Source organism: Cryptotermes secundus, unplaced genomic scaffold (assembly GCF_002891405.2).
Source record: "Cryptotermes secundus unplaced genomic scaffold, Csec_1.0 scaffold1979, whole genome shotgun sequence".
Taxonomy (NCBI): Eukaryota; Metazoa; Arthropoda; class Insecta; order Blattodea; family Kalotermitidae; genus Cryptotermes; species Cryptotermes secundus.
The window spans coordinates 432,200-457,629 of NW_019732005.1; the positions used below are offsets into that span (position 1 = coordinate 432,200).

The following is a 25,430-nucleotide window of genomic DNA, read 5'->3' on the forward strand; positions in this document are numbered from 1 at the left end:
TAATAATAATAATAATAATAATAATAATAATACTGAGTATGACCCCAGGACCTATCTGGTGATGTCGGTGAATAGAAAAATCTCTGGCTCTAAACTAACCTTTGCCATTCAGTTCACTAATTGGGCTGCCTCGTATCATATTGGGCTGGGGCCATACGAGGGCACACAATGCGTCCGTTGTAACGAACGTCGTGACGTCCGTTGTAGAAATAAACAAGAGAGGCGAATGCTACGCTTTCTTCTGGCTCCATTGCAGACAAAAACTAAGCACAGCATTCTGCAACTGTGTGGTGTCCTCAGCAACGTCCGTCATAATGTACATCCGTTACAACGGACGCATTTTGTGCCCTCGTGTGGCCCCAGCCTTGTTACGACAGTATTCATCCTTGGTCTAAATAAGCGGCAATCACTATAAATAAAGACACAATAAGCGGCCAGACTACAAGTACTTTCATCTGTAACCATACTGCAATATCGGTTCTATGCTTTCAATTTCGACTAGTAACTAACAAAGTCGCGTTCTCGTTAGCTGTCATTAACTTGCCGTTAACCTCAACCTGGCACACATCGCTTAGAAACGGGTTTTTGTGTACTTCTAACGGATGTTCAAGGACGTTACGTGTTATGCAATTTTGTGGTGTTTGTAGGTCATTTCACTTAAGTGAAAGTGAACGAGTTGGGAGAAGGTCATGACTTCGTTGGATATGTTCGCAACCAATTAGAAGTTGGGGAGAGGAATACTGAGTCAAGAATTCCTCTAGCCCACCGTGGTACGGCACGTTCACTGCCACGTGGTCGTCGGATTGCACGCAATAACAGCACGTCATTCTATGAGATGTTCTACACAACAAATAATAGAACAGAGACCATCGTCGTGTTCCTCTACTTCAGAAACACGACTTTTAATTTATTTTAACGGATTTTAAGTAATTGCTTTCAAAATACGTGAATTATTTTGGTTGAATTCACATTTTAATCTCCATTACAAATATAAATCACTCCGTTCAATGTGACCTGTAAGTTCTTTTACTACATGAAAACCCAACACCCTTACATGTTTCGGTCTCTGTGGACCATCTTCAGAGGGCAAACATCACTACAAATAGGAAACCACCATCACATAAGTTGTTTAGACGTAAAGTACTGAAAAAGTAAGAAATTTTATACAATTTTTTAAAAAACTTTACATTCCCAGGAAACTGCTGTGTTTGTGAAATGTTCTATTTTGTGTACTATGCATTGTAGCATATAAGTGTACTTACTTTACGACTAAACAACTTATGTGATGGTGGTTTCCTATTTGTAGTTATGTTTGCCCTCTGAAGATGGTTCACAGAGTCCGAAACATGTAAGGGTGTTGGGTTTTCATGTAGTAAAAGAACTTACAGGTCGCACTGGACGGAGTGATTTATATTTGTAATTGTTAGTGTGACGGACCAGAATGAAACAAATAAAAATTAATCTCCATTTTTAAGGCTTCTTGCAAAATTTATTAATAAGCTTAGTTTTTACGATGATGAATGTTAGCCTCAAGCCCAACCTTCAGGCCGGAGGACCACTCATTGTCGGCTGTCCGCGACTGCTTATTCAGTATATTCACAGCTACCCTCGGTATCGGGATGGCGTCTCCTCCATCCGCAACCTGAGGACGCGTCTTGCTGTTGTGACAAGGAACCTTCGGCTTCCATAAATTCTGGGAAGCTCTTGAGAAGCTGCGCAATTTGCAGCTTCTCAAGAAGGGCTCAGCTCCATGAGTTATGAAGATCTCGATATATGAGTCTAGCAGAAGTCCCTTCGTGACAGCTTACATTCCCTGTCCCTGTCCTTAACTAATTAAGCACCACGCCATGGCCACTACTTATGGTGGAGTCGATGTATAAACCCACGTTTTCTTGACCGCGGCACTGGCTGAAGGTGCAGCTTTATCGCCGGGGAAAGAACCCTCAGTACCCATTGGATAGGAGCCTGGGTGAGCCTCAGAGCCGGTCAGGGCGACATGGAGAAGTAAAAATTCTTGCCTCCACCGGGACTCGCACTCCGACCAATTTGTCGTCCAGTCAGCAGCCAATCACTATACCGACTGCCATATCCCGGCTTTACCCTTTACCAGTAGTGGCCGAAAAGACAAATTTTCTAATTTGTCTTGGACAGAAGTAGTAACAGAAACAAAATCATTTATGTTAAAAAAACCAGAGGAACCTTTTGTGCTATGGTTAGGCGTGCATTTAAAAATCACTTTGATGAATCGCGAATTTTATATCTCTAAATGATTTCTTTTAAAATGTCAATTTTTTTTAAAGAACATCTTATAAACAAATTCTTTATGTTCCAGGACAGTGGTCAATAGTTCTATCTTGTGTTTCTGAGGTCCCCGGACTGAATTTCAGCCAGGAGACTAACGATGCCTACAGATTTTATGCTTTCTCTAAGCCCTTACGTCAAAGTACATAAAATATGTCGTCATACCCACTTCCCTCATATCCCTCCTTGTTATCTTTTCGTATCTAATTCGACGCTGTGGGCTACGTAGCTGATTCAACGGCACGAACTCTGCCGTAGTCGCCAAGAGAGCAATATGTAACTCAGTTCATTATCCGTTCGTGACGTGACAAGGGAATTACCACGTGCGCTTTGGTAGAATGAGGGACATTAATGCATGATGATTTTCACAGACTTTTCGTCAGTTTAATCTGATTATAGGCCTAGATTTTCTTTCTTACTTTTAAATACTCGATATTATTTATAAGATATCGGAACGATTTCAGCGGATGACGAATATTTTAAATAGATTCGTGTACTTGATCTAGGCGCCATATTTGTTTTATTTATTTTAATATAAAAGGTAAAGTTGTTCCTGTGCTTAACTAATTAAATACTACGCCATGAAGGCGTATGGGAGAGTGGATGTATAGACCCACGTTTTGTTGACTTCGACACTAGTTGGAGGTCAGTGGTCAGCTTCACGCCCCGGCCGTCTTACCCCTGGGGATAGGGCCCCCGGTACCCATTGGATAGGAGGTTGGGTGAGCCCCAGATCCGGTCTGGACGACATGGAGATATGAAAATTCTTTCCCCCACTAACACTCGAACTCTTATTTTGTTATAGATATGTATTTTCAAGATTAATTCATATAAGTAATCATATAAACCTATCGCAATAATTCTGTTATAAACTCACTAGCAGATATTGCCTCTTAAATGGCAGAGAAGCTGAAATAATTCGTTAATCCATTTATAGAGAAATTATTGTGATAAGAATAGATATTAAGCTACGGGAAATAATCCTGATAATATACACCACGAACATGATTTCAATCGAGATAACTATGTTTTGTTCCAGTTTCTTGACACAAGTATGGGCAGGTTATTATAATAGAAATGTCTATCAGACAGGTGTTTCTTCCATAATTTTCGTTAGCATTATGTCTGTGTATCTCTAACATAACACGAGTAAATGCAATTACCAGTTTACTCTGTGGCCTCATTTCATCAGCAGTTTTTCTGCCTTAAATTATATTCCGTTATTTAAGCAGGAGGCAGGTCACGGTAGCAGCACGGTCTAAGGCATTGACTGTCTCTCGCTCGGATCGTGGGCTCAAATCCCACACAGGGCATGGATGTCTGTGTATGTTTATTCTGTGTTTCTGTGTCCCGTGTTTAGGTAGCGACCTTGCGATGGGCTGATCACTCGTCTAAGGAGTCCTACCGTCTGTGTAAAAAGGATTACGGAACTGAATAAAAGGCGTATGCCCTGAATGGGCTGGAAGAGCCAATGAAAGAAAATAATTAAGCAGGAAGATGGATGCATTTCTCAGCTCTACATGAAGTTATCGAGCGAAAGGAAGATTATAACCAGCGAATTACATACTTTCTGAAGTACTAAATAAATTATTTTAATTGAATCTCAAAGGATATATGGCCACAAAACGAAAAGCAATGGTGTGCAAGAAAACAAAATATATACAGTAAAACTTGGTTATAGCAACATCGGTTTCTGCGACACCTTGTCTATTGCGTCAAATATTCAATGGTACGAACTAATTCCTCATAAAGCAACTGTTTTTATACCTTGCTTAGTACGACATGCACAAATGCATCAACCTCGTATGTAACGTCATTTTCATTCCTGAATTTCTCTGATATCGTGGGAAAGTTCGATGTGTCTGCCCACCCTCACTTTCTCTACTTGCTGACGTGACTGTCCTGGAAGAATACGACCGCGGGCTGCAAGAGGAGCGTGGGTTTTATGCGAAAACAAGGGTGTGGGGTGGGACTGCGTGAATAGTGCAAGAGGACGCGGCAGGTTGTTAACTGCATTCCTTTCCTAGAATCTCGTCTAACAGGACCTCACATTGTCTACTTACCCTATAGTGTTCCTGCCTAAACCCAGAGAAGTGCAGTAGCGAAAACATGGCAATGAAAAGGAAAGTTTTAAGCATTGAAGAGAAAGTTAAAGTGATTCGTGAAATAGAAAATGGAAGGAAAAAAGCTGATGTATGCCGCGAATTTGGTTTGGTGAATTCTACAGTACAAACGATATGGAAAATCCATATTAATTCCACGTTAATGTTACGTTAGTCTGTACTTAACTACGTATTTCACTAAAAAATGCAAAATTTTAACTCGGTTTTTGGTAGGTTTTTACGTGGCTAACATAAGGCTACTGTGGAAATGCCCATTTCGGTTACAACGACATTCGTTTATAACGACACTATTTTTGGGTCCCTTTGATGACGTTATAACCAAGTTCTACTGTATTTATGTAATTATAGCAGATATGAGTATCATAATATCTCCATCTTCAGGGTAGAAATATTCCTCCGAACTGGTAACGTTCTACTAGACTGAACTGCGTCATACACCTGAAGATGACTTTCTTCAAAGTTACCGATGACAGAACTTCAAACCCCGTTCATTACCGTATTTACAACAGTTCGCCACCTGACCCTATCCTGAACCGGATGAAATCAGTTCACACTCTCATACTCCTTATGTTTAATTTGGTTTGTACCTGCAGGTAATGGACCGCGAGGGTTGGTAACTTGCAAAGAAGGCGTTTGTATAGTACGTGAGCTCGGATTGAGGCACTAAACCCACTCTTGACAATGTTTGAAATCAGTGATAGTACGTTCCTCATGCCAGTTGCGTTGCCGTGTGACGAAAGCTTGCAGAATGCAGTCGGAACCTCCTGCATATGGAGGGCAACTGCCAACACAAGCCAAATAAGGCAACGCATAGGGAGGATGCGTTGAGTAAAGAGAAATCTGACTGCTTCTTAATTCAGTGACCTAATCGTGAAACGAAGTGACTATTTACACAAGTTAATATCTCATAAATTAGCAGTAAGTTATTAAAGCAACGAAACTTTGGAAAACTTTCAGTTGGTGATGGAGTAAGGTCTAGAGGTGGGGCACGCGGTAGCGTAGTTGCTTGAGGCACTATGCTACAAGTCGGAAGGTAGCGGGTTCAAGTCCCGATGAAGTCATTGGATATTTTAGAAAGCCGCGCCATATCTCAAGCGGTTAGTCGCTGGCTTCCCACCGCGGCGGCCCGGGTTCGATCTCGGATCTGGTCAAGTGGGATTTGTGGTGGACAAAGAGGCACTTGGGCGGGTTTTCTCCGAGTTCTTCGGTTTCCACTGCTAATCTTTATTCCACCAAATTCTCCATCATCATAATCACCCGGGGCAGGCTACAATAGGTCAATCAGTGGCCGCCTTGCCGAGTGGACCCAGTTGGACTCCACGGCCCCCCTACTAAATGAATTTAAATATTAAAAAATAGTCCAGAGGTTCATGTGCATTTAATATTTGTATTATCTCTTTGCAAATTGTGCCTAAAAGTAACACAAAATTTGTATATCATAATACTGTTTCCCTTTACTACATATACGAGTATTTCAAGCCCTGAATTTGTTCAAAGAACAACACCAGAAATTTTATTATATTGCTTGTTCTAAATTTTCGGGAAAGTTTATTTATCATGCGTACTTGTCTCAAGTGTAGCTATTGATTCATAGAAGATCTCACATGTAACCCCATAATTTGTTTTCTAAAGTGGCTCATTGTAACAAAAGCCCATACAATAATTGCTCCACAAAAGAGAACTGCTTCTTTATCGTTATGATAATTGAATTATTTAAATAAAGCCTGCTACCTCATTAGCAGACGTTATGCAGCGTGGACGGTGGATACTTGTACTTGATGGGGAAAGGAAATCTTTGTCTGTTTCACGATACCATCATGCAAGAAGACGAACCGAACAGAACTCAGCCACGATACTGCTGATACAGCTGTCAGATATATTGTTTCTTTGTACTCTAAGCATTCTGGCAAATTCTGAGTCACCCGGAAACTTGTACTTTTGATTTCACTTCTCCTGTTCAGCACTGAACTGGACACGTCTCTATTGATCAGACTGAACATTTCTCTGGCGCTCCTCTCGCTCTCGTCAATACGATTGGAGACAGTTATTAGACATTCCTTATGTGAAGACGGACCTCTAAATATCTTGTGTCCGTCCGTCTGTCTACTTCTGGTCTGCTAAGCCAGCGCATCTCGGAATTTCACTGGAATCCTTAAAAGAGATTCGGTTACTGGGTAACGCAATAACAAGTCACGTACCCAATATTCTTAAAGTTCTCTTCAATATTCAGTATTATAGACGAGAGAATTTTTCTTGCACAAAATTATATGAATGTCTTCTCGAGAACAACTTTTTTTTTTGCGTAATACTTAAGAATGTGGAAGAATTTTTGATGTACGAATGAACATCAAACTTCATAGTTTACATAATTTGTCATGAAGACTTCTTGAAAGGATGAAGAGTTCGAGATAAGGTAAAGAAGATTTGAGATTGTGAAGATGGGAGTTGAATGTATCTGATTTAGGATATTATACAGTGGAGGACATTAGTATGTCTAAGGCACGTACTGTCTTCGCTCGCTTGGAAACAGGGATCGTGTGTTCGAATCCCACTCAGGGCATGGATGTTTAGTTTGTGTGTGTGCGTTTTTCTGTGTTTGTGTAGAGGTAGAGGCCTTGCGACCAGCTGATCACCCGCCAAAGGAGTCCTACCGAATGTGTAAGATCTAGAAAAACCGAGGTAGTCCTAGGCCCATTGGGGCTGTAGTGCCAAGGGGGGGGGACATTAGTATGAGCGATGTTTAATTATGTGAACTAATTTGTAAGTACTGTACAATTTGTAGAAATTGAGTTTGTCCTGTACATCCACAAGTTAAATTCATTTCTCTCAAAATGAAGGGTTACAAATAGCAGGACTAGGAATTTCCCACACAAATGAAAGGATTAAGACTGTAAAAGAAATCCGATTAATTTACCGACGATGTTTCAACTGCAGATGTTAAACAATAACAAATATTGTGGTTTAAATAATAATCTATAGTAAAACTTTACACAGAATATTGGCATATTTCAAGGTGTAACATCAAAGTTTACCTCCAGATTCTGAACAATGCCATGTGAAGATAGCAAGTCTCTCGCATGTATTTTAAATCGGGTATCCTTGCAATACAACTCTGTAAACAAGTATTAAAAATATCTAAATGAACAGACAAAAACACAAGAAGGAAAACAAAATCATCTCCGAAGAAAGCAGTCTTCTGGAATTTGGCACCGTGTATATGTGGTGTTAACCGACGTTTCGGAGGAACATATCGCCTCCATCTTCAGGGTAGAAGAAAAAATATAAGAAATCTGCAAGCGAAGAGACCGTGAGAACCGGTAAAAGCAGACCACAGCCGTGAAAGCCTCAAATCTTACAAAATCATCTCCATCAGTAAGAATTTCCCGACCCTTGGTCTGGAGCTTAACACCATTATGTCATGTAGCAGTTTTACTTGACAGTACAGTCTGAGAAAAATAATGACTCTAATAATGAATCCTGTGATCTCGCTTCTCATAATAAAGAAGTTGGCGATGAAATTCCATAAGCACATAGTTATTTATAGCCTGAGAAGTGCTCAATTTCAGTAACAATGTCCTAATGAAGACTGGCCTAATCATAACAAAAGTTGCCGTGTCGTTGTTTTGAATGCAATTATTCTCAGTAACTCGCTATGTAGAGCAGGGTCTTACAAGAGAATTCCGTAGTTGCTCAGATATTCAATAAGTTCCAATTTTTTGTAAGCCCCGAAGGCTCATTGCCATGTAAGAAGACAGCAACTAGACCAAAGTCCTAATCGCACGAATCCAGTGCGCTCATATCCTATTTCTTTAATATTCAACATTATTTTTTTTCTATCCCTGTACCAGGCTGTGAAGGCCCATAGGGCTGTGAGACGTTGAGGGTCCCACATTATCTAGACAATAGGCTCAAAGATGGCGGTAAGGTTGTCAGCCTTACGCGCCGGCCGCGCTTTACTCCCCAGGAAAATTATTTAATTAATTCCTGGTACTCATTACTGGTAGAGGCTGAGTGAACCCCAGGGCCATAGTGCAGCTGGAAGGATTAGGAGTCATGGAGACTTGAACCCAAGACTTTCCGGCTTGTAGCATAGCCCTTCAACCAACTACGCTACCGCGTGCCCCAATATTCAACATTATTGCCATCTGTGTTTCGTTAAGATCTTCTTACGTGTGCCCATCGGGCTTGTCTGATCACTCTTACATCTTCTGCCCTTTGTTCGCCTCCTCGTTATGCAACTTGCTCCAACATCCGCCTGCTGCTCTCTGCCTTGGCATGAATACTCTCAGGCCCTTGTACCTACACTATTACATTACGTTAAGAGACTAATTTCATATCCTTATGGAACGAGAGAATTATAGTTTTATATGTTTAATTTGTATGTTTGTAGATATGAGACAATTGCATGAAGAAATATCCATTGGTTCACACACATAATAAGGAACGTATTTGGCATACCACCAACAAACCTCTAAATGTTGCAAATTACAGACACGTTTCAAGCTAAGCAATCCATTGTACCATTTACCAACTTGGGCCGGAGCCGAGATAGCGCAGTCGGTATAGCGACTGGCTACTGGCTGGACGTCAGGGCGGTTGGAGTTGAGTCCCAGTAAGTTGAAGAATTTTCTCCACGTCTTCCAGGCCGTTTCTGGGGTCAACCTCGCCTCCTATTTAAAGGCTATAGGGGGATAATTTCCCGGGGATAAAGCGGCCGGGGCATGAAGCTGACCACTCACCTCACCACTTTACCTACGCCTTTATGGCGTAGTGCTTAATTAGTTAAGCATAGGGACAATTGTTACCGACTTAGATACATAAGTAAGCAACAATACTTACGTATTTGACCCCTTCCACCAATATGTGAAGATCATAATCATCATCGAAGTAATTAGCATAGAGTAAAGGGGGGTGGAACGGGTCCTTTGAACGAAGTTTCACTCTTCCACGACTTCGTGGCCTCAGAAGAATTGGCACCAGCGAGTAAGCATCCCGCCCAGCCACGGGTCCAAATACTTGACTGTACAGCTTTTCCGTGATGCCCAGTCCTCTTCTCAGACTGCCAGCAGTGTCACCTGTGAGAGCTCCCGGCCCAAACACAATCTCCAGGTCTGGCCAATCGTAGTCCGGATCCTCAGGCCTGCTACCATTGCTAAATTTAGTTTGGACGAATGCTATACCTTCAGCACCTCCAGGCAATGTTAGAGGACCATTTCTGTTAATAATATAGTCAAGGCCAGAAGAAAGGTTGAGTATAAGTCGTCCCTCAATGAGGCTGATGGTATCATTGATAATAAACGCAAGAGCAGCCATAGAAACATGGTCCTGAAGATTATAACCGACTTTCAAGTCACTGATAACAGGGATCCCCAGTTCTTCAAGATGCTGACGAGGACCCACACCAGATAACATGAGAAGCTGGGCCGAGTTGAATACGCCTGCCGACAGAATCACTTCCTTCCGTGCTCGCACTATATATGTACGTCTGTTCTTAACGAATTCAACACCAAATGTTTTATTTGTTTTGGAATCTATTAGAACCTTTGTAACTCTGGCCTGTTTTGCGATATGAAGGTTAGGCCGGTTTCTAATTGGCCGAAGAAAGGCTTTGGACGCGCTGCATCTCATACCATTTCTGATGGTGGCATGGACATAGGAGAAACCGAGCTGAGACTCTGAACTTGGGTCTCTCACTTCGTAACCCAATTCTTGACCTGCTTTCAGAAACGCTGGGGACAGTGGTGTCTTCCACGGGGCTTCCTGGACATTTAGGTATCCTCCGGAAGAGTGGTACGGCGAATTGATCAGCTCTGGGATACCAATATCTTCAGATTTCAAGAAATACGGGAGAACATTCTCATACCCCCAGCCTGTGTTCCCAAGTTCCTCCCAAAGATCATAGTCACGTCGGTTACCTCTGGTGTACACCATATAATTAATTACGCTGGTTCCTCCCATCACCTTTCCACGGGGCCATCTACACCGTTTCCCCTCCATTCCTCTGCAGTAGTTCTTATTGGGTTCGGTTCTGTAACCCCAGTTGAACCCCACAAACTGCGCATAACTCGCCATCAATGGAATTTCTGATACAAAGTTCTCATCTGCACCCGCCTCCAGTAACAGAACAGACCACCCAGGTACTTCCGTCAGCCTGTTGGCCACAACAGAGCCACCGGAACCGGCCCCAATGACGATGAAATCATACTCTTTTTTGAAGACTCTAGTGTCATAAGGCACTCCTTCAGGGTTCTGAAGGCCCTCACGGATTAACCTCAGCACGCTTTCCAGTGAGGACTGCTGTGCTTGTATGATGTTCAGTGACGTCACTGCCAGTAGGAAGCGTAGAAGAATCCTTCGTTTCATTATTGTTCTTAGGATGCTCGAGGTTTGCAGTGACTCCAGGCGCGATATGGGCCTTAATGTTGTTCACACGTTTGTCCTCCTGCAATGGAAGTACTATTTGAAATACACATATAAATATTAATTCCTTAAAGCATAATGGTGACTGTGTATACCAGTTGCTTTAGCATGAAAATGTCTACATTTTGCCAGGTGAATGTATTCATGTGTTTCGAATGATTCTCGGAATAAACAACGACTTTTACGGAAGAATTTAACTGGTTTGTCCTGGTAATGAAGCTGAGGTGTGATTATGAGCCGTAGGAACCGAAATTCGAATGTTATTTAGACAAATTTTAGGTTTCAGTTCTTCTAATGAACGTATTATGCCATTTCTTGTGTAGCTGAAATGAGATGTCTGCTTTAATATATTATTATTTGTTTTATCTGTAACGGTCAAATTACATTTGGACACAATGAATTTTGTGCTGGTGTTACCTGTAACTTTTACTGCTAATCATATTATCACCTTTTCGGGGTTTCGTGACGAATAATAATGGGTTCTGGATTTGATGATTGGGTTTATTGGCGCTTCTTTATATTTACACTCAATTATACCAGCTCACACATTGAACAACTTCTGAATGACGTTTGTCTGACTAATCTCTACGAAGAATCTCTCACTGTTGCCTGAATCTCGGGCTGGTCTCTACTACTGTCGAATTCACGAATGTATTTCCTTCTACAACTGCCACGTGGCCGCGATAGGCGTCACAATGTCTTACAGTTAGTTGTCGCTCTTATTCTCTTCTTCATCCTCTGTCACGAAACGTGTGTCAGTCTCGGAGCAACGCTGTTTGCCATGAAACGTGCTTTTAGCGAACCGTTGTCTGGTAATGGTGTCTGCTCTGGCTTCACCATTCCCACTTTCAGCCGTCATGTCACAATATTCATTAAGGTTTAATAAAGAGATGAAATTATCCAAAGTCTACATATTCGTTTTTGTAGTTATGAATTCATTGTCACTAGGAAGAAAAGTAGATTCTCATGTGAAGTCCGAGAGAGGTGGATGATCTTTTTTGTCTCCCTTATCCATAAAATTCACCATCTTCATATACACGTGGCACAAGCTGACAGCACAGTTTTTGTTACTGGGTGGACAGAGTACCTAAAAATTGTCAGAAACATGTAGGACTATGAGGAAATCCGTTTTGTTGCAATCGAAAATAAACATTTGTAACCACCAGCTAAATCATCCTTGGAGAATCTGAGATTCGTTCTAATTTTCACGAAGTGCCTTGGAGAATAAAATTGTTCTATACCTAAGCAGAAGTCAGGAACAATACATCATGTAAAAGAAAGTCCATAAAACAAAAATATGACAGAAGAACATTACCTTCTCGAACCTAACTACATGTATAATGCAAGAACTTCACCGACGTTTCTGCGGAATACACCGCCCTTTTTGTTAGTGTTGAAGAGTAAATTTTCCTTGCTTCCTGCTTCTGACTGACTGCTTGTTTTTCTTACTCTATACCCGTGAGGATGAAGGCAATATTTTCCCCGAAACGTCGGTGAACTCTTGCCGAATAAGCGTTATATCGCAGAAAATAGTACTCTTCCTAGTCACCCCTATGAGGGATTCAAATCCAGAAGGAAAACACTGCCCTCATCTCTTGTCCTTTAAGGACGCCATTCATTGCCATATTCACAAGAGCCCATTACAGGACACTATCCTGTGTGTAGACTCAGGACTCTTTACAATGCTTGCGGATACCAAATTCTGCTGCATAAACTTGCAGTCACCGCCATACGCTATCAGTCGTGTTTATAATTGTAGTTCCATATTTTTATAGCTTGACTCATCAAAGTTCCAGATAAAATTCCATTTGGGGGGGATGTTTCGTGTTTCAGAGCCGGCACGGCTAATGCACAGTGAATTTAACGTAATTAAAGTTCCGAAACGCTACGACCGAATGTTAATGATGTGGTTGCAAGGCACGAAGCCAGGCGCGGAGACATTTTCAACTGTTTTCAGCATACATTTGTTTCTAACAAATAGCAGATTTAATTTGTTCAAATATTATCTATTACGTCTTCTTATTTCTGCGCTGTTGACTACATCAGCTCCTTGGTATCAGAGGCCGTAGGTTCAACACCGCTGATACCAAAACCAATCATTGGACAGGATCCTAAGCCATATATGCCACATCCTCACAATCGGTTTCTATAAGATCAAACTTAAAGTTTTCCTTCAATTCTTTTTAGTCTGCCATGTTACCGTTTTCCATGATTATCTGGAAGATCCCTATTCTGAAATTTCCACTGCTTTCTCTTATGTCCACTCTCGTAGATCCAAATATTCTCCACCAAAATTGTTGTGCATTCATTGTTTCCTGTCTTAGACACACGTCCTGCCTCCTTAATTTTAGCCACAAATATCGGCCTAGTCTAAGATATTAAGCGACTTGTACAAATCATGGAATTCCACTTTACATGATTTCCTGTTTCACTCAATTCGTCACTCTTTTGCCGGAAGCGTTTCCTGAGCATTCTGATTTAAGATATTTTTAATTATCATTCTTCTCCAAAAGTAAGGTAAAGCTCTCCCTGTAACAGGCCGTGGAGGCCCATAGGGTTCTGAAAGGTTCAGGGTCCCATTTTTTTTAGAAAATCGGCTCACAGATGGCGGTGAGATTGTCAGCCTTGCGCGCCGGCTGCCCGTTACCCCTAGGAATATTCCTGGTACCCATTTCTGTTAGAAGCTGAGTAGACCCTTGGGCCATAGTGCGGCTGGAATTATTAGGTAAATTGAAAAAAAAAATCCACCTCATCGGGATTCGATCCCGCGACCTTCTGGCTTTTAGCATAGTGCCTCAACTAACTACGCTACCGCGTGCCCCCCAACTTCTCCCAAAGTAAGGAATTATATTTCGCACCAATAAAACACAAGAAACAAAACCGTTGGCTTCCTTCATATATGAATGACATCCACGTTTGTCATGGATCACGTTGTTTGCTGGCACAAATATTCGCCTCCTTCTCAGTTGATTTGATAATATTATTCCTGTTATTTCTCTTGTCTTCCTTGATTATGCAATTAACCTGTGTATCGGTCTCAAAATTGACTTCCCTGCTTTTGCTTGACGTCTCCTTACTCCTGGTCTGTAGGTTTAGAAATAACGAGTTTCTCTTCACCAATTTGTCCTCATTCAGTCCGCATGCCTCCCAGCCCCTACTTTCCATTTTCCATACTGACTTAATTTTCTAATGTATTTGAGTAGGGGCACATGTTCTGTAGATTGTTTAACCGTCTATCTAATTAAACCAATTAATTAACTCAATGGAGCGACATCGTATTTGAGAAGACATTTGCTCAGATGTTCAATAAGCCACCTTTGCAGAACTCGAAGTTTCATTACATTGAACCTTATCCTGAATGTGATGGTGAATTGAGTGTTATCCTGCCAGCAACCCTTAAGTTTCGTATATATTCTCTCCCTTCACTTGTTTCCGATGAAAAATGTTATGTGCACTTTTACGATATCTGCCATCCGTACTACTTTCTCCTCTCATTGTATTTTCCGTAATTTAATAGGCTAATTTTATTTATTGACTAGTATAAATTGTGAAGAGGGGCACGCGGTAGCGTAGCTGGTTGAGGCACTCAGCTACAAGCCGGAAGGTCGCGGGTTCAAATCCCGATGACGTCATTGGACTCTATTCAATTGACCTAATCCTTCCAGCCGCACTCTGGCCCTGGGGTCGACCCAGCCTCTAACAGAATTGAGTACCAGGAATTAATTAAATAATTTTCCTGGGGAGTAAAGGGCGGCCGGCGAGTAAGGCTGACAACCTTACCGCAATCCTTGAACCGATTGTCTAGATAATGTGGGAGCCTCAACGTCTCACAATCCTATGGGCCTTCACGGCCTGGTACAAGGATAGCTTTAACTTTTTTTAACAAGTTGTGAAGATCTTCCCTTTGCTATTATTTCTGCCCCCACATAAGTCGACTCTCTTAATTCACGTATTCCTCTCAGGACTTCAATCGTGCCCTTGAAATGTCAAGTTTCAAATTCATACAAAGAAGCTTGTATCCAGCATTGAGTATGAAAAAAAGAATACCATTATCTTCTTCCACTTTGTTCCTTTTGTCTCTGCCAGTTCATGCTCATATAAGCTTATATAAATAAGAAAATAAACAGGGTCGTGTCATACTTCAAGCGGTTAGTCGCTGGATTCCCACCGCGGCGGCCCGAGTTCGATCCCGGGTCTGGTCAAGTGGGATTTGTGGTGTACAAGGTGGCGCTGGGGCAGGTTTCCTCCGAGTACTTCGGTTTCCCCTGCCAATCTTCATTCCACCAATTGCTCCACAATCACCCTCACTTATCATCTGGGGCTGGTACAATAGGCCAGAAGTGTTCGCAGTACAAGGGGCTTTGTCCCACCCCACTAGAAAAAAAAAACAACCGCTTCCATTAAGAAACTATTAGTTCAGTTAATCACGAAATTTCCCACCGTTTATCGAACTCGAATGGATATTTCCTTGTTTACGCTTGTTTGCGAATGCTGCTTCCGCAACTCTTCTTGTCTGGAAGACCTCTCCACGCCCTTGCGACTGCTCATGGACTTGGAAGAAAAGTCTTTTTCATCGATGAAACAGTGTCTTATTTTGCGTCAAATCAACTAGAAGCGCGTTTTCCAGAAATCTGGAATTGTGCAATCACTAGTTGTAAGAGTGTCAAACAAATCCGGTTATCCGTCCAAAAGCCGTCTATATTCACCCAATATGTGATAATATAAATTTAATTTCAACGAATTAAGAGGCCCTTTCTTTACATTTCTTTATCCATAATTCTTTTAATCACTCAGCGTACGAGAAACCACTGCTGTAGACCGGAGAGACGAACATGGAAGTTCCCCATCTGTGAGCCGTGTTTCGGATGCAATGGAATTTGCTGTATAATTAAACTTGCTCTTCTGTACTCAGTGTCAGAGCGGAGGGGCGTTAGCCACCGATTTGCCTGTCTGGAAACTGCATGCCTCTCTTGCTGACCCGATAAACCACTAAATTCAGCCGGTGGATATGGCTTTGATGTATGGACACTATACATCACTGTTCATCGAATATTAATACTATTCTAATCGGTAGGAGGATATTTCAATAATATTTTGACAGAATAACTTTCGCTTGAGTTACCGACTTAATTATGGATATTTGGAAATATACGGCCTAAGTTTCCTATTTAGTCTAATGACTAACCATTTAAATAATATACACAATTGTAATGAGCGGCGGCCCGGGTTCGATCCCGGGTCTGGTCAAGTGGGATTTGTGTTGGACAAAGTGGGGCTGAGGCAGGCTTTCTCCGAGTACTTCAGTTTCCCCTGCCAATCTTCATCGCACCAATTGCTCCACAATCACCCTCATCTATCATCTGGGGCTGGTACAATAGGCCAGAAGTGGCCGCAGTACAAGGGACTTAGTCCCACCCCACTAGCAATAAAAAGAAACAGATCACATCCGGCATTAGAGTAGTATTAAATTTCACGGTCGATTTTGTAGCACTGCTGCATCTTATTGGGCAGGTCTCGGGTTCAAATCTTGGCACAGAGACCAGATATTTTTGTATAGGTTATTAGTAGTTTTCCTTAGCAACTGCAGGAATAATGCGAGTATATAAATGTAGGAGCCGGTCACGGCAGCCGAGCGGTCTAAAGCATGTACTGTCTTCGCTTGCTCGGAAGCCGGGATCGTGGGTTCGGATCTGTTTCCTGTGAGGTACGAACTGAATTCTTATATATTATTCTTATACACTGCCGGTCACAGTAGCCGAGCGGTCTAAGGCATGTACTGTCTTCGCTCGCTCGGAAGCCGGGATCGTGGGTTCGGATCTCTTTCCTGTGAGGTACGAACTGAATTCTTATATATTATTCTTATACACTGCCGGTCACTGTAGCCGAGCGGTCTAAGGCATATACTGTCTTCGCTCGCTCGGAAGCCGGGATCGTGGGTTCGAATCCCACTCAGGTCATGGATGTTTGTGTGCGTTTTTCTGTGTTTGTCTACATGTCTACAGCCTTGCGACGAGCTGATCACACGCCCGAGGAGTCCTACCGAATGTGTTAGATCTAAAAAAACCGAATTGAACGGAGAAGTTCATGGAGGTAGGCCTAGTCCCACTGGGGCTGTAGCGCCAAGGAAAAAATATATATAAATGCAGGTCACGCCCTCTGCCTTCCAGTTCGTCATTCTCTGATCAACACATTATTCGAAGCTCTTTGGACAATGTCTGAAATTATAATAAATGGCAAACATCTAACTAATCTTGTTTCAACAGATTTAGTCATTAATAAAATGTAAAAAGTTACCCCAAAATATATACATACCATTTTGCCCCAATTTTGTTTGACTGTCTTCCATTCCGTGACTCTGGCATATATGCCACTTTCTCCATGTTTAAGTGAATATCACACTACACTCCGTACAATATATTTCGGTTCATATTTGTGGTTGTATTCGTAGGTAACCTCTATTAAAATGTCATATATTTTTGGGCCACTCTGTATTTAGATTCTTACATGACATCAGGTGAATATGCGTTTAAAACTATATAAAACATTTAAAATGCAACTCAGCTTAACTTTTTAAAGGTTATTTGAATACTTAATTCATGTTTCAAATTGGGTCAGTCATTTTACTGCATAAAATCAAACATTAAAAGAAATTACTTATCAGTATGTAGAGATAAATAAAATCTGCAATGGAAATGATTTAGTCGTCACATAAAATCATCAGTGAGGTTTAAAAATGCCATGTAAATATATACGTTAAATTCGCTACATCAGATGTAGGAACTGAAGATAAACAAGTACTCTTACAGTGAAATGTATACAAGTTGAATTTCCTCTTATTTTGCAGTCTCCAGAACGTGTTTATTTACGCCCAGTTACTTCAGATCAGTTGCCACGTCCAAATTACGTGTATCTTGCGGAAATGGAATGACATTTGTGTGACAGTGATATTTTACTGCTAGTGGGGTGGGACTAAGTCCCTTGTACTGTGGCCACTTCTGGCCTACTGTACCAGCCCCAGATGATAGGTGAGGGTGATTGTGGAGCAATTGGTGGAATGAAGATTGGCAGGGGAAACCTAAGTACTCGGAGAAAACCTGCCCCAGCGCTACTTTGTCCACCACAACTTCCTCTTGACCAGAACCGGGATCGAACCCGGGCCTCGACTAACCGCTTGAGCTATTGCGCGGCCTATGTTTGTGTGACAGTAGGAAGCTGTCTTTTGTAATTTGACAAAAAGCTGCATGCAACATTGTGAAAGTAATTTGTCCTGCCGGTAACTATATTTCTTAAAATAACTAATAACAAAATGGCCGTTGCTCGAAACTTTGAGGTGAGAGCGATAATATTATGAAGGACATGTAACAATATTTTGTAGTCTGACCGACACAGGAGGAAGGTATGCAGATAGTGTATAACACAATTTAGTTAAGAAATTGTGCGTGGTTACTATTTAACTCATGAAGAAACTGGTGTTTATAACAGAAATATTAAATAGATGAAAAAGTAACAAATGTTGGCCAAGATTAATTTATTTTGTCTTATTGCAGAGGGCAAGATTAGTTAAAATTATTCAAGCTGACAAAGGAGAGTAAAAGAATTCAATAATTATTTATCGAATGTGTATCTCAAGTTGTAATTAAGACAATTGTGACCTAATTATCTTTTATATAACCGAAAATGCATCGTAAATATGTAGGTCAAAATAAATACGAGTATTTCATTTTAATACTAATCGGTAAATTTATGCTATGTGTTGTAACTTTCTAACAAAGAATTCCAGTCTTCGATTCATAGTTTGAAGATTGTGTGGAAACCATCCACAGTGAATCGAGAGCTAGCCAATCACAGGCTAGGAATCAGTTAAAGCTAAGGAACGGCTGGGTAAACAGCCGTTGCTAGGTAAAATCTCATTGCAGTGAAACGAGCGCTAGCCAATCACAGACTAGGAATAAGCCAATGCTAATCAACGACCGGATAAACAACAGTTGTGTGTGGTTCTCACAGAGGTTTGTAATTCGATATAAGCGGATTTTCTTACATGCCGGATAAATCAACTCATACAAAATGATTTGTAAGCTATAGATTGTTAGGTTACGGCATCTTCAAGTATCCTAGGAGCCGATCATAAAATCTCAAATGGATATATAGAATTTTGTACTTGAGTGTACCAAGTCAATTAGCAGTTAACTGGAGGAAACCCACTGATTGGTTTGAGACATAGAGAAACGTTTCTTTATTGTGAGAGACTGCAACATGAAGACCATTGTGCCACTCATTCTAGCAAGGGGAATCTTGCCAAGTTATCCTTACGAAAGTCGAAGTTGAAAGCTATTTGAAGGGTAAAATGAAACTGTTTGTAAATTGACGAAGAGAGGTTGTCACATGTCAACGTAACGGATATCGTATGCAATAAAGTGTTTCAAAAGTTAAATGGATCTTGACATAAAACTTTCATGTTTATGAGTTACTTCTAGTCTTCTCCCTGTGAATCACTTTGGGTGTATTAAAATAATTTGTATGTAAATAAGTGCTTAGTAGTTCAAATTAAAGAAAACTTAACATTAATTGTTTCTTGCATCCTGTTGTGTATGTAATCAATATTAGAGTTAATTTCACCGACCACACAATACGTTTTTATTATTGTCGCACTACATGTACACCTGAGGATGACCTCTTGAGGTCGAAACATGTAGTGTGACAATAATAAAAACGTGTTGTGNTGTGTGGTCGGTGAAATTAACTCTAATACTGAAAAATTAACATATTTGTAATAACGACATTTTTATTAATCACTGGGCATATCGATGCTTTTAAACTCAGATTATTAGATTATATCTCATGCAATCATTATTTAGAAGGGAGTGTATTATGGGTTAATCCGTAAATGTTACTGGAAACCAGAAGTCCCTTTTCATAACGAGTAAAACACCGAGTACCATGCTCATGAAGACCAGGTAAAAACATAAACATGTAGACATATGGAACAGGATGAAATTAAGAAAATATTTGTAAAGAGGATTATTCAAATAGAAGAGCAATGACATTAATATACATTCATTTTAATTTCTAAATATACTACTGTTGAATTCTTATTGATAATTTTTCTGCTGGATTTAGTCATATTTTTACTTTATCCTGCAAGAAACAATGCCAAATCGCATTATATTTAGCACTTGCAGTTCTGGTTTCACATCCTGGCAAACGAAATAAAATACCAAGTTCTCCTCTATATAAATAAATTGTGTGTGTGTGTGTTTGTGAGAGGGAGAGAGAGAGAAAGAGAGAGACAGAGAGAGATAGAGACTTCAGGATTGTATCCCACAACAACATAAGTCATCAATTGCCTTCAGTCAGATAGCCTTCTCTTCTATGATAAAAAACTGGATACATCACCGTGAGACGTTAAAGTTTATCTTCGAAAAGCACCCAATTACAGTCTACATGTTGGGAGATCCTATATCCTGATCATCTCAGGATTTCCCTTCATATATTACAGGTAATTTCCTGGGTCATACCTTGAATTGGCCACGGCCGTTTCACACCACTTCCACCTGTCACCGTGCGTAATCATCCACTCATTATATTTGAAGCCAGATAATATTTTATTTAACACAACATGGTTAAATAGCGTTTTAATCACGTAATTGTTTTAGACAGGATATAAATAGAGAGTCGTATTTCCTTCTATATAATGAAGCTCTAAATTCATTCAGAACCTGGTAATCAGAGGGAATTAAATCCAGATAAGTAGTTTTTATTCTGTGGATACGTTTAACTGAACTGTAGCAACATCAAGTATTATCAGACAGTAGTGCATTATATGAATGTAAAAACTCATATATTTTATATTAAAAGTTGGGAATACGTGTATATAACTAAAATAATTAATTACAGGAAATGTATCCGTCGTCGTATTTTTAATTTACAGCGACGTTTCAGAGACTGGACTCTGCCTCCATCCTCAGGTAAAAACAAAATTCTCTTGGGTCCAAAAGAGCAAGTCTCTTACTTGAGGCTGGAGGCAAATTCCAGGCTCCGAAACATGTTCTTAAATAAAAAATTAAGAGGATGGACAATGTAAAAAAAGGGTATCTCTTTAGTAATAGGCCATTGTCACGAAATTTGGAACGGTTTTGGATGTATTTATGTGTAATGAGTCCAAAACACAGTAAATTATATTATATAATTATACACTTACTCGTGTACGCTCCTCCCCAGGACTGAGAAATACATCGATAATTATGCCCTGATGGACGGTGAAACATGCATAGAAAATTAGTAACACGTCATAAGAGTTTCCAAAGTTAATTTCTGGAATATGATGAGCTCGATACAGTGTGAACTATTTTCATTTTATTAATAGAATGGGTTTTTTTACGCATTTCCTGTAATTTTACACCAATACGGCACCTTCTTTCTTTAAAAAATATTGAAACGGATTTAATCAAAGGGTTTGCAGGAAACTACTCTGTAAACACGGTCCAACACGCAACAATATATGAAGCAGTGTTTTCTATGTCGTCAGCGCCGAACAGCGATGGAACAACAGGGTAATGCAACCCGTTTCTAGGCCACGGCTCGGTAAAAACACTTCCGCTTTAGCGGCGAGGTCGCAAAAGTGTGGATAGCGACCACATGATGAGTTTTCTGTAGGTCCGTGTCGAAGGTTTATAGGGGACAAAGTAGGTTGCTTACAGACAGTCATAAGCTGGAGGAGTGAGTAATAGATTGACTTCAGTTGAGTTCCGAAGATCCAAGGGAACAGCAGTGTGGCCAGAAGAATAATTAGAAGACCTGGTGTTTGACGTTACATGTGCTGTAGCACAATGATATTGGGAGTGTGTGATTCAGTGAGACTTTTATAGTTACTGTGTTATAAATCCTTTACCACGAAACTAATAGTGAAGACTAGTGAAAATAGACTGAAGAGATTAGTGTGGGAAAATTGTAAATTGTGTAAGTCAGCAATAGTGTATTCTTTAATTGCAGTTATGACTTAAAGGTGGTTAACAAATCCAATTATAAATTCGAACCCGGTCTTTAGTCACTGATACGCGTGACAATATATTTTTATTCGTAACATTTTTCGTTAGTAAACTTTTATATTCTGTTTTATTTAGAGTATATTCTGAGGTGAGAATTAGTACTTTAACCTAAGTTTGCATTTAACCGATAAAATCTGCAATTTTATATGTCTACATGTATACTAGATTAAATACCCGTAAATACATGGACCGTAGTGATAAGGACAACTTTGAAGTAATGCGAAAGAAAGGTTTGCCAATTCTTGTTTACAATTTTCCTTCAAATTTCTATATTCCTTCATATCTTCAGTCATCCGAACGATACAATGAAGATATAGTAAACAGGTATGGCAATGTAAGATTTGAGGCTTTCACGGCGGTGACTATGAAGAAAGCAGTCTTCTGGGATTTGGCACCGTGTATATGTGGTGTTAACCGACGTTTCGGAGGAACGTATCGCTTTTACCGGTTCTCACGGTCTCTTCGCTTGCAGAATTCTTATATTTTTTCTTCTACCCTGGAGATGGAGGCGATACGTTCCTCCGAAACGTCGGTTAACACCACATATACACGGTGCCAAATCCCAGAAGACTGCTTTCTTCAGGTATGGCAATGTCTAACAAAATAAAAATCACAGGAAGCAAGTTTCCACGTAGTGTGAAATTCCCAATTCGAGTAGGTTCGAAACACAATAACTGTACATTAAGATACTGAGTTAAACTGGCACAAAGGACACATACATTCGACATACGTGTATACATTTCTTTTCTTATATATTGTTACATACATACTCGTACACCATAATGACACAGAAAACAAGAAAACACTTGGAGGCATAAGTGAATATTTCGACATAGAACCTCGTAAGAGAGGGAAGTGATCTAAGAGCCTGCCGCCAGCATCTCTACCCCTGTAGTGGGAGGAACACACGTCACACGATATTGGCATCAACACTTCCAGTGCGATCGTCAAACCTATAGACAACAACACCCAAACAACACCTACTCGGATCACAGCAAATTCCGGAAATGGTCCCTCCTCTGGAAGCAGCCAGTCCTTGCGTCTCTGTCAAGTGTTCACATACACGGGTAGAGAGCATATTTGAAATGTGAAGCTGACCCTTTAACCTCTGCTCTGCTGCAGAAGGAACTTGAGAGAATTTCGCATCTAGCACAAAATATATAAAAAATTTCTTAAGTTAGATTTCGGCGTTTAGATTCGATCCTTTATTTTATGTGAGATAATTATCCGGAATAGCGTAGTTGGTATAGCGACTGGCTACGGGTTGGACGACAGATGGATCGGGGTTCGAGTCCCGGTAGGGTGAAGAGTTTTCTCTTCCCTACATGGTCCAGACCGGCTCTGGGGTCCGCCCAGTCTCCTACACAATTGGTACCGGGGGTAAAGCGGCCGGGTCGTGAAGCTAACCATTCAACTCCAACTAGTGCCGAGTTCAAGAGAATATGAATCTGTACATACACTCCCCTATATACCTTCATGACGTAGTGCTTAATCAGTTATGCACAGGCACTATTTTAACTTTTTCTTTTCCCTTGGCACTACAGCCCCAGTGGGCCTAGGCCTACCTCTATGAACTCTCCGTTCACTTAAGATTTTCTAGATCTTACACATTCGGTAGGACTCCTTGGGCGGGTGATCAGCTCGTCGCAAGGCCTCTACCTATACACAGACACAGAAAAACGCACACACACAAACTAAACATCCATGCCCTGAGTGGGATTCGAACCCACGATCCCGGTTTCCAAGCGAGCGAAGACAATACATGCCTTAGACCGCTCGGCTACCGTAACCAGCACAATTTTACCTTTACCTAACCATATATTAATGGAAAGGAGAGGTTTAAGCCGTAATTAAAGAAAATATGGGTCCCATTCAACATCGAATGAATTATGCCAGTAAACAGTTAAAAATATTTTCCCGTCAATCTATCCAATTAAGAAAATGTTTATACATTTTTGTTATATGCACATAAATTTGTCGTACACAAATTTGTGTGTTTCATTGAAAAGGGGAAATTCGCTCATTTTTACTAGTTTCGAAAAAAAATGTAATTTTTGCACTACCCGGAATAAAATATTTTTATCCTATGGACCATCTTATAAATAGTCAATTAAATTTTATATGAATCATATATAAACATTACACTTCACCCGTGGAGCACAAAACTAACTTCAACACGTCTGAAAATCAGTAGTAGATGAACCAAATTCTATTGTATGCAGTAGCGCAGGTTCGTACAAAATTCTTCCTTGTCATGATTCAGTTTGGTGCCACTACACGTAAAGAAGCTATGATACAAATCACTCATATTTGCACTTACTGGTGATGCTTATATTTACTTATACAGTGTCCAATCTGAAGCTCATTCAGGTCAGTAAGGACTGTCTTCATCAGAGGAGCCCAGTGCCACGCTAAGGTATATATAGACAGGACACAAACACACGAGCTTGCTACACACCACATGGACAAGATACAAACTGATCTCGCAAGCAGTGTGCTGGAACTCTCGCGAAGGCAATGCGAGATAGTCGCTGGGAATGTAAGAAGTGCGCAAAGGTCAGGTCATATTCCAAACATCAGGCAATCCGCAACGCGTTGATGATGTAGATATGTTTTTTTTTCCCCCTTGGCACTACAGCCCCAGTGGGCCTAGGCCTACCTCCATGAACTCCGTTCACTTCGGTTTTTCTAGATCTTACACATACGGTAGGACTCCTTGGGCGAGTGATCAGCTCGTCGCAAGGCCTCTACCTGTAGACAAACACAGAAAAACGTACACAAACATCCATGCCCTGAGTGGGATTCGAACGCACGATCCCGGCTTCCGAGCGAGCGAAGACAGTGCATGCCTTAGACCGCTCGGCTACCGTGACCGGCAGATATGATTGTTAGGATTAAAAAATAATATAAAACTGTGGTGGGAAGGACTAAGTCCCTTGTACTGCAGCCACTTCTGGCCTATTGTACCAGCCCCAGATGATAGGTGAGGGTGATTGTGGAGCAATTGGTGGAATGAAGATTGGCAGGGGAAACCGAAGTACTCGGAGAAAACCTGCACCAGCGCCACTTTGTCCACCACAAATCCCACTTGACCAGACCCGGGATCGAACCCGGGCTGCCACAGTGGGAAGCCAGCGACTAACCGCTTGAGCCATGGCGAGGTCTACTGGAAAACATCTTAGAAAACAGAGAATATCGTGGGATAATATTAAAAATGATATTAAGTAAAATCGATGGTTTTAGTGAGATATAGAAACAATTTATTGAGGTTCATATCCGTTTGTTTACGACTAGCTGCATGGAGCTGAATCTGACGAAATATCATCTCCCGCTCGAAGACTGGTGCCATGATTTTGAATCCAATTTGAGACAATGATTTAAGTCTCAATTGTCGCTGTGAGTTATCTTATGTAAGTCGTTGCCTTCGAAGAGTCTGATCCCCGTCCAAGGGAACCTATCGACTGTCTCTTAAGATTCATATTTTTCAGATTAATGTTGAAAAAGGAACAGGCCAGAGGGCATAATGCTTCAAAGAAAGAAA

At 40.8% G+C, this 25,430-nt stretch overlaps 2 protein-coding genes across 4 annotated transcripts in view; one reads left to right on the plus strand and one right to left on the minus strand.

The window, feature by feature from the left end:
- The window catches only part of LOC111867545 (alpha-1A adrenergic receptor), a 183,164-nt gene that overhangs the window by 119,196 nt on the left and 38,538 nt on the right, over positions 1-25,430 (plus strand). The window lies entirely within an intron of this gene.
- The window catches only part of LOC111867544 (glucose dehydrogenase [FAD, quinone]), a 61,266-nt gene that overhangs the window by 13,072 nt on the left and 22,764 nt on the right, over positions 1-25,430 (minus strand). Inside the window, exons 1-2 of one of the 2 annotated variants that reach the window (XM_033752717.1) lie at positions 24,210-24,358; positions 9,264-10,866 (exon numbers count right to left, since the gene is read on the minus strand). In XM_033752717.1, the coding sequence (XP_033608608.1) occupies positions 9,264-10,787 (1,524 nt within the window). In that variant the 5' untranslated portion in view covers positions 10,788-10,866; positions 24,210-24,358. Of the gene's footprint in view, positions 1-9,263; positions 10,867-24,209; positions 24,359-25,430 lie in introns of those variants that run through there. The other variant, XM_023857522.2, reaches the window with a different exon arrangement.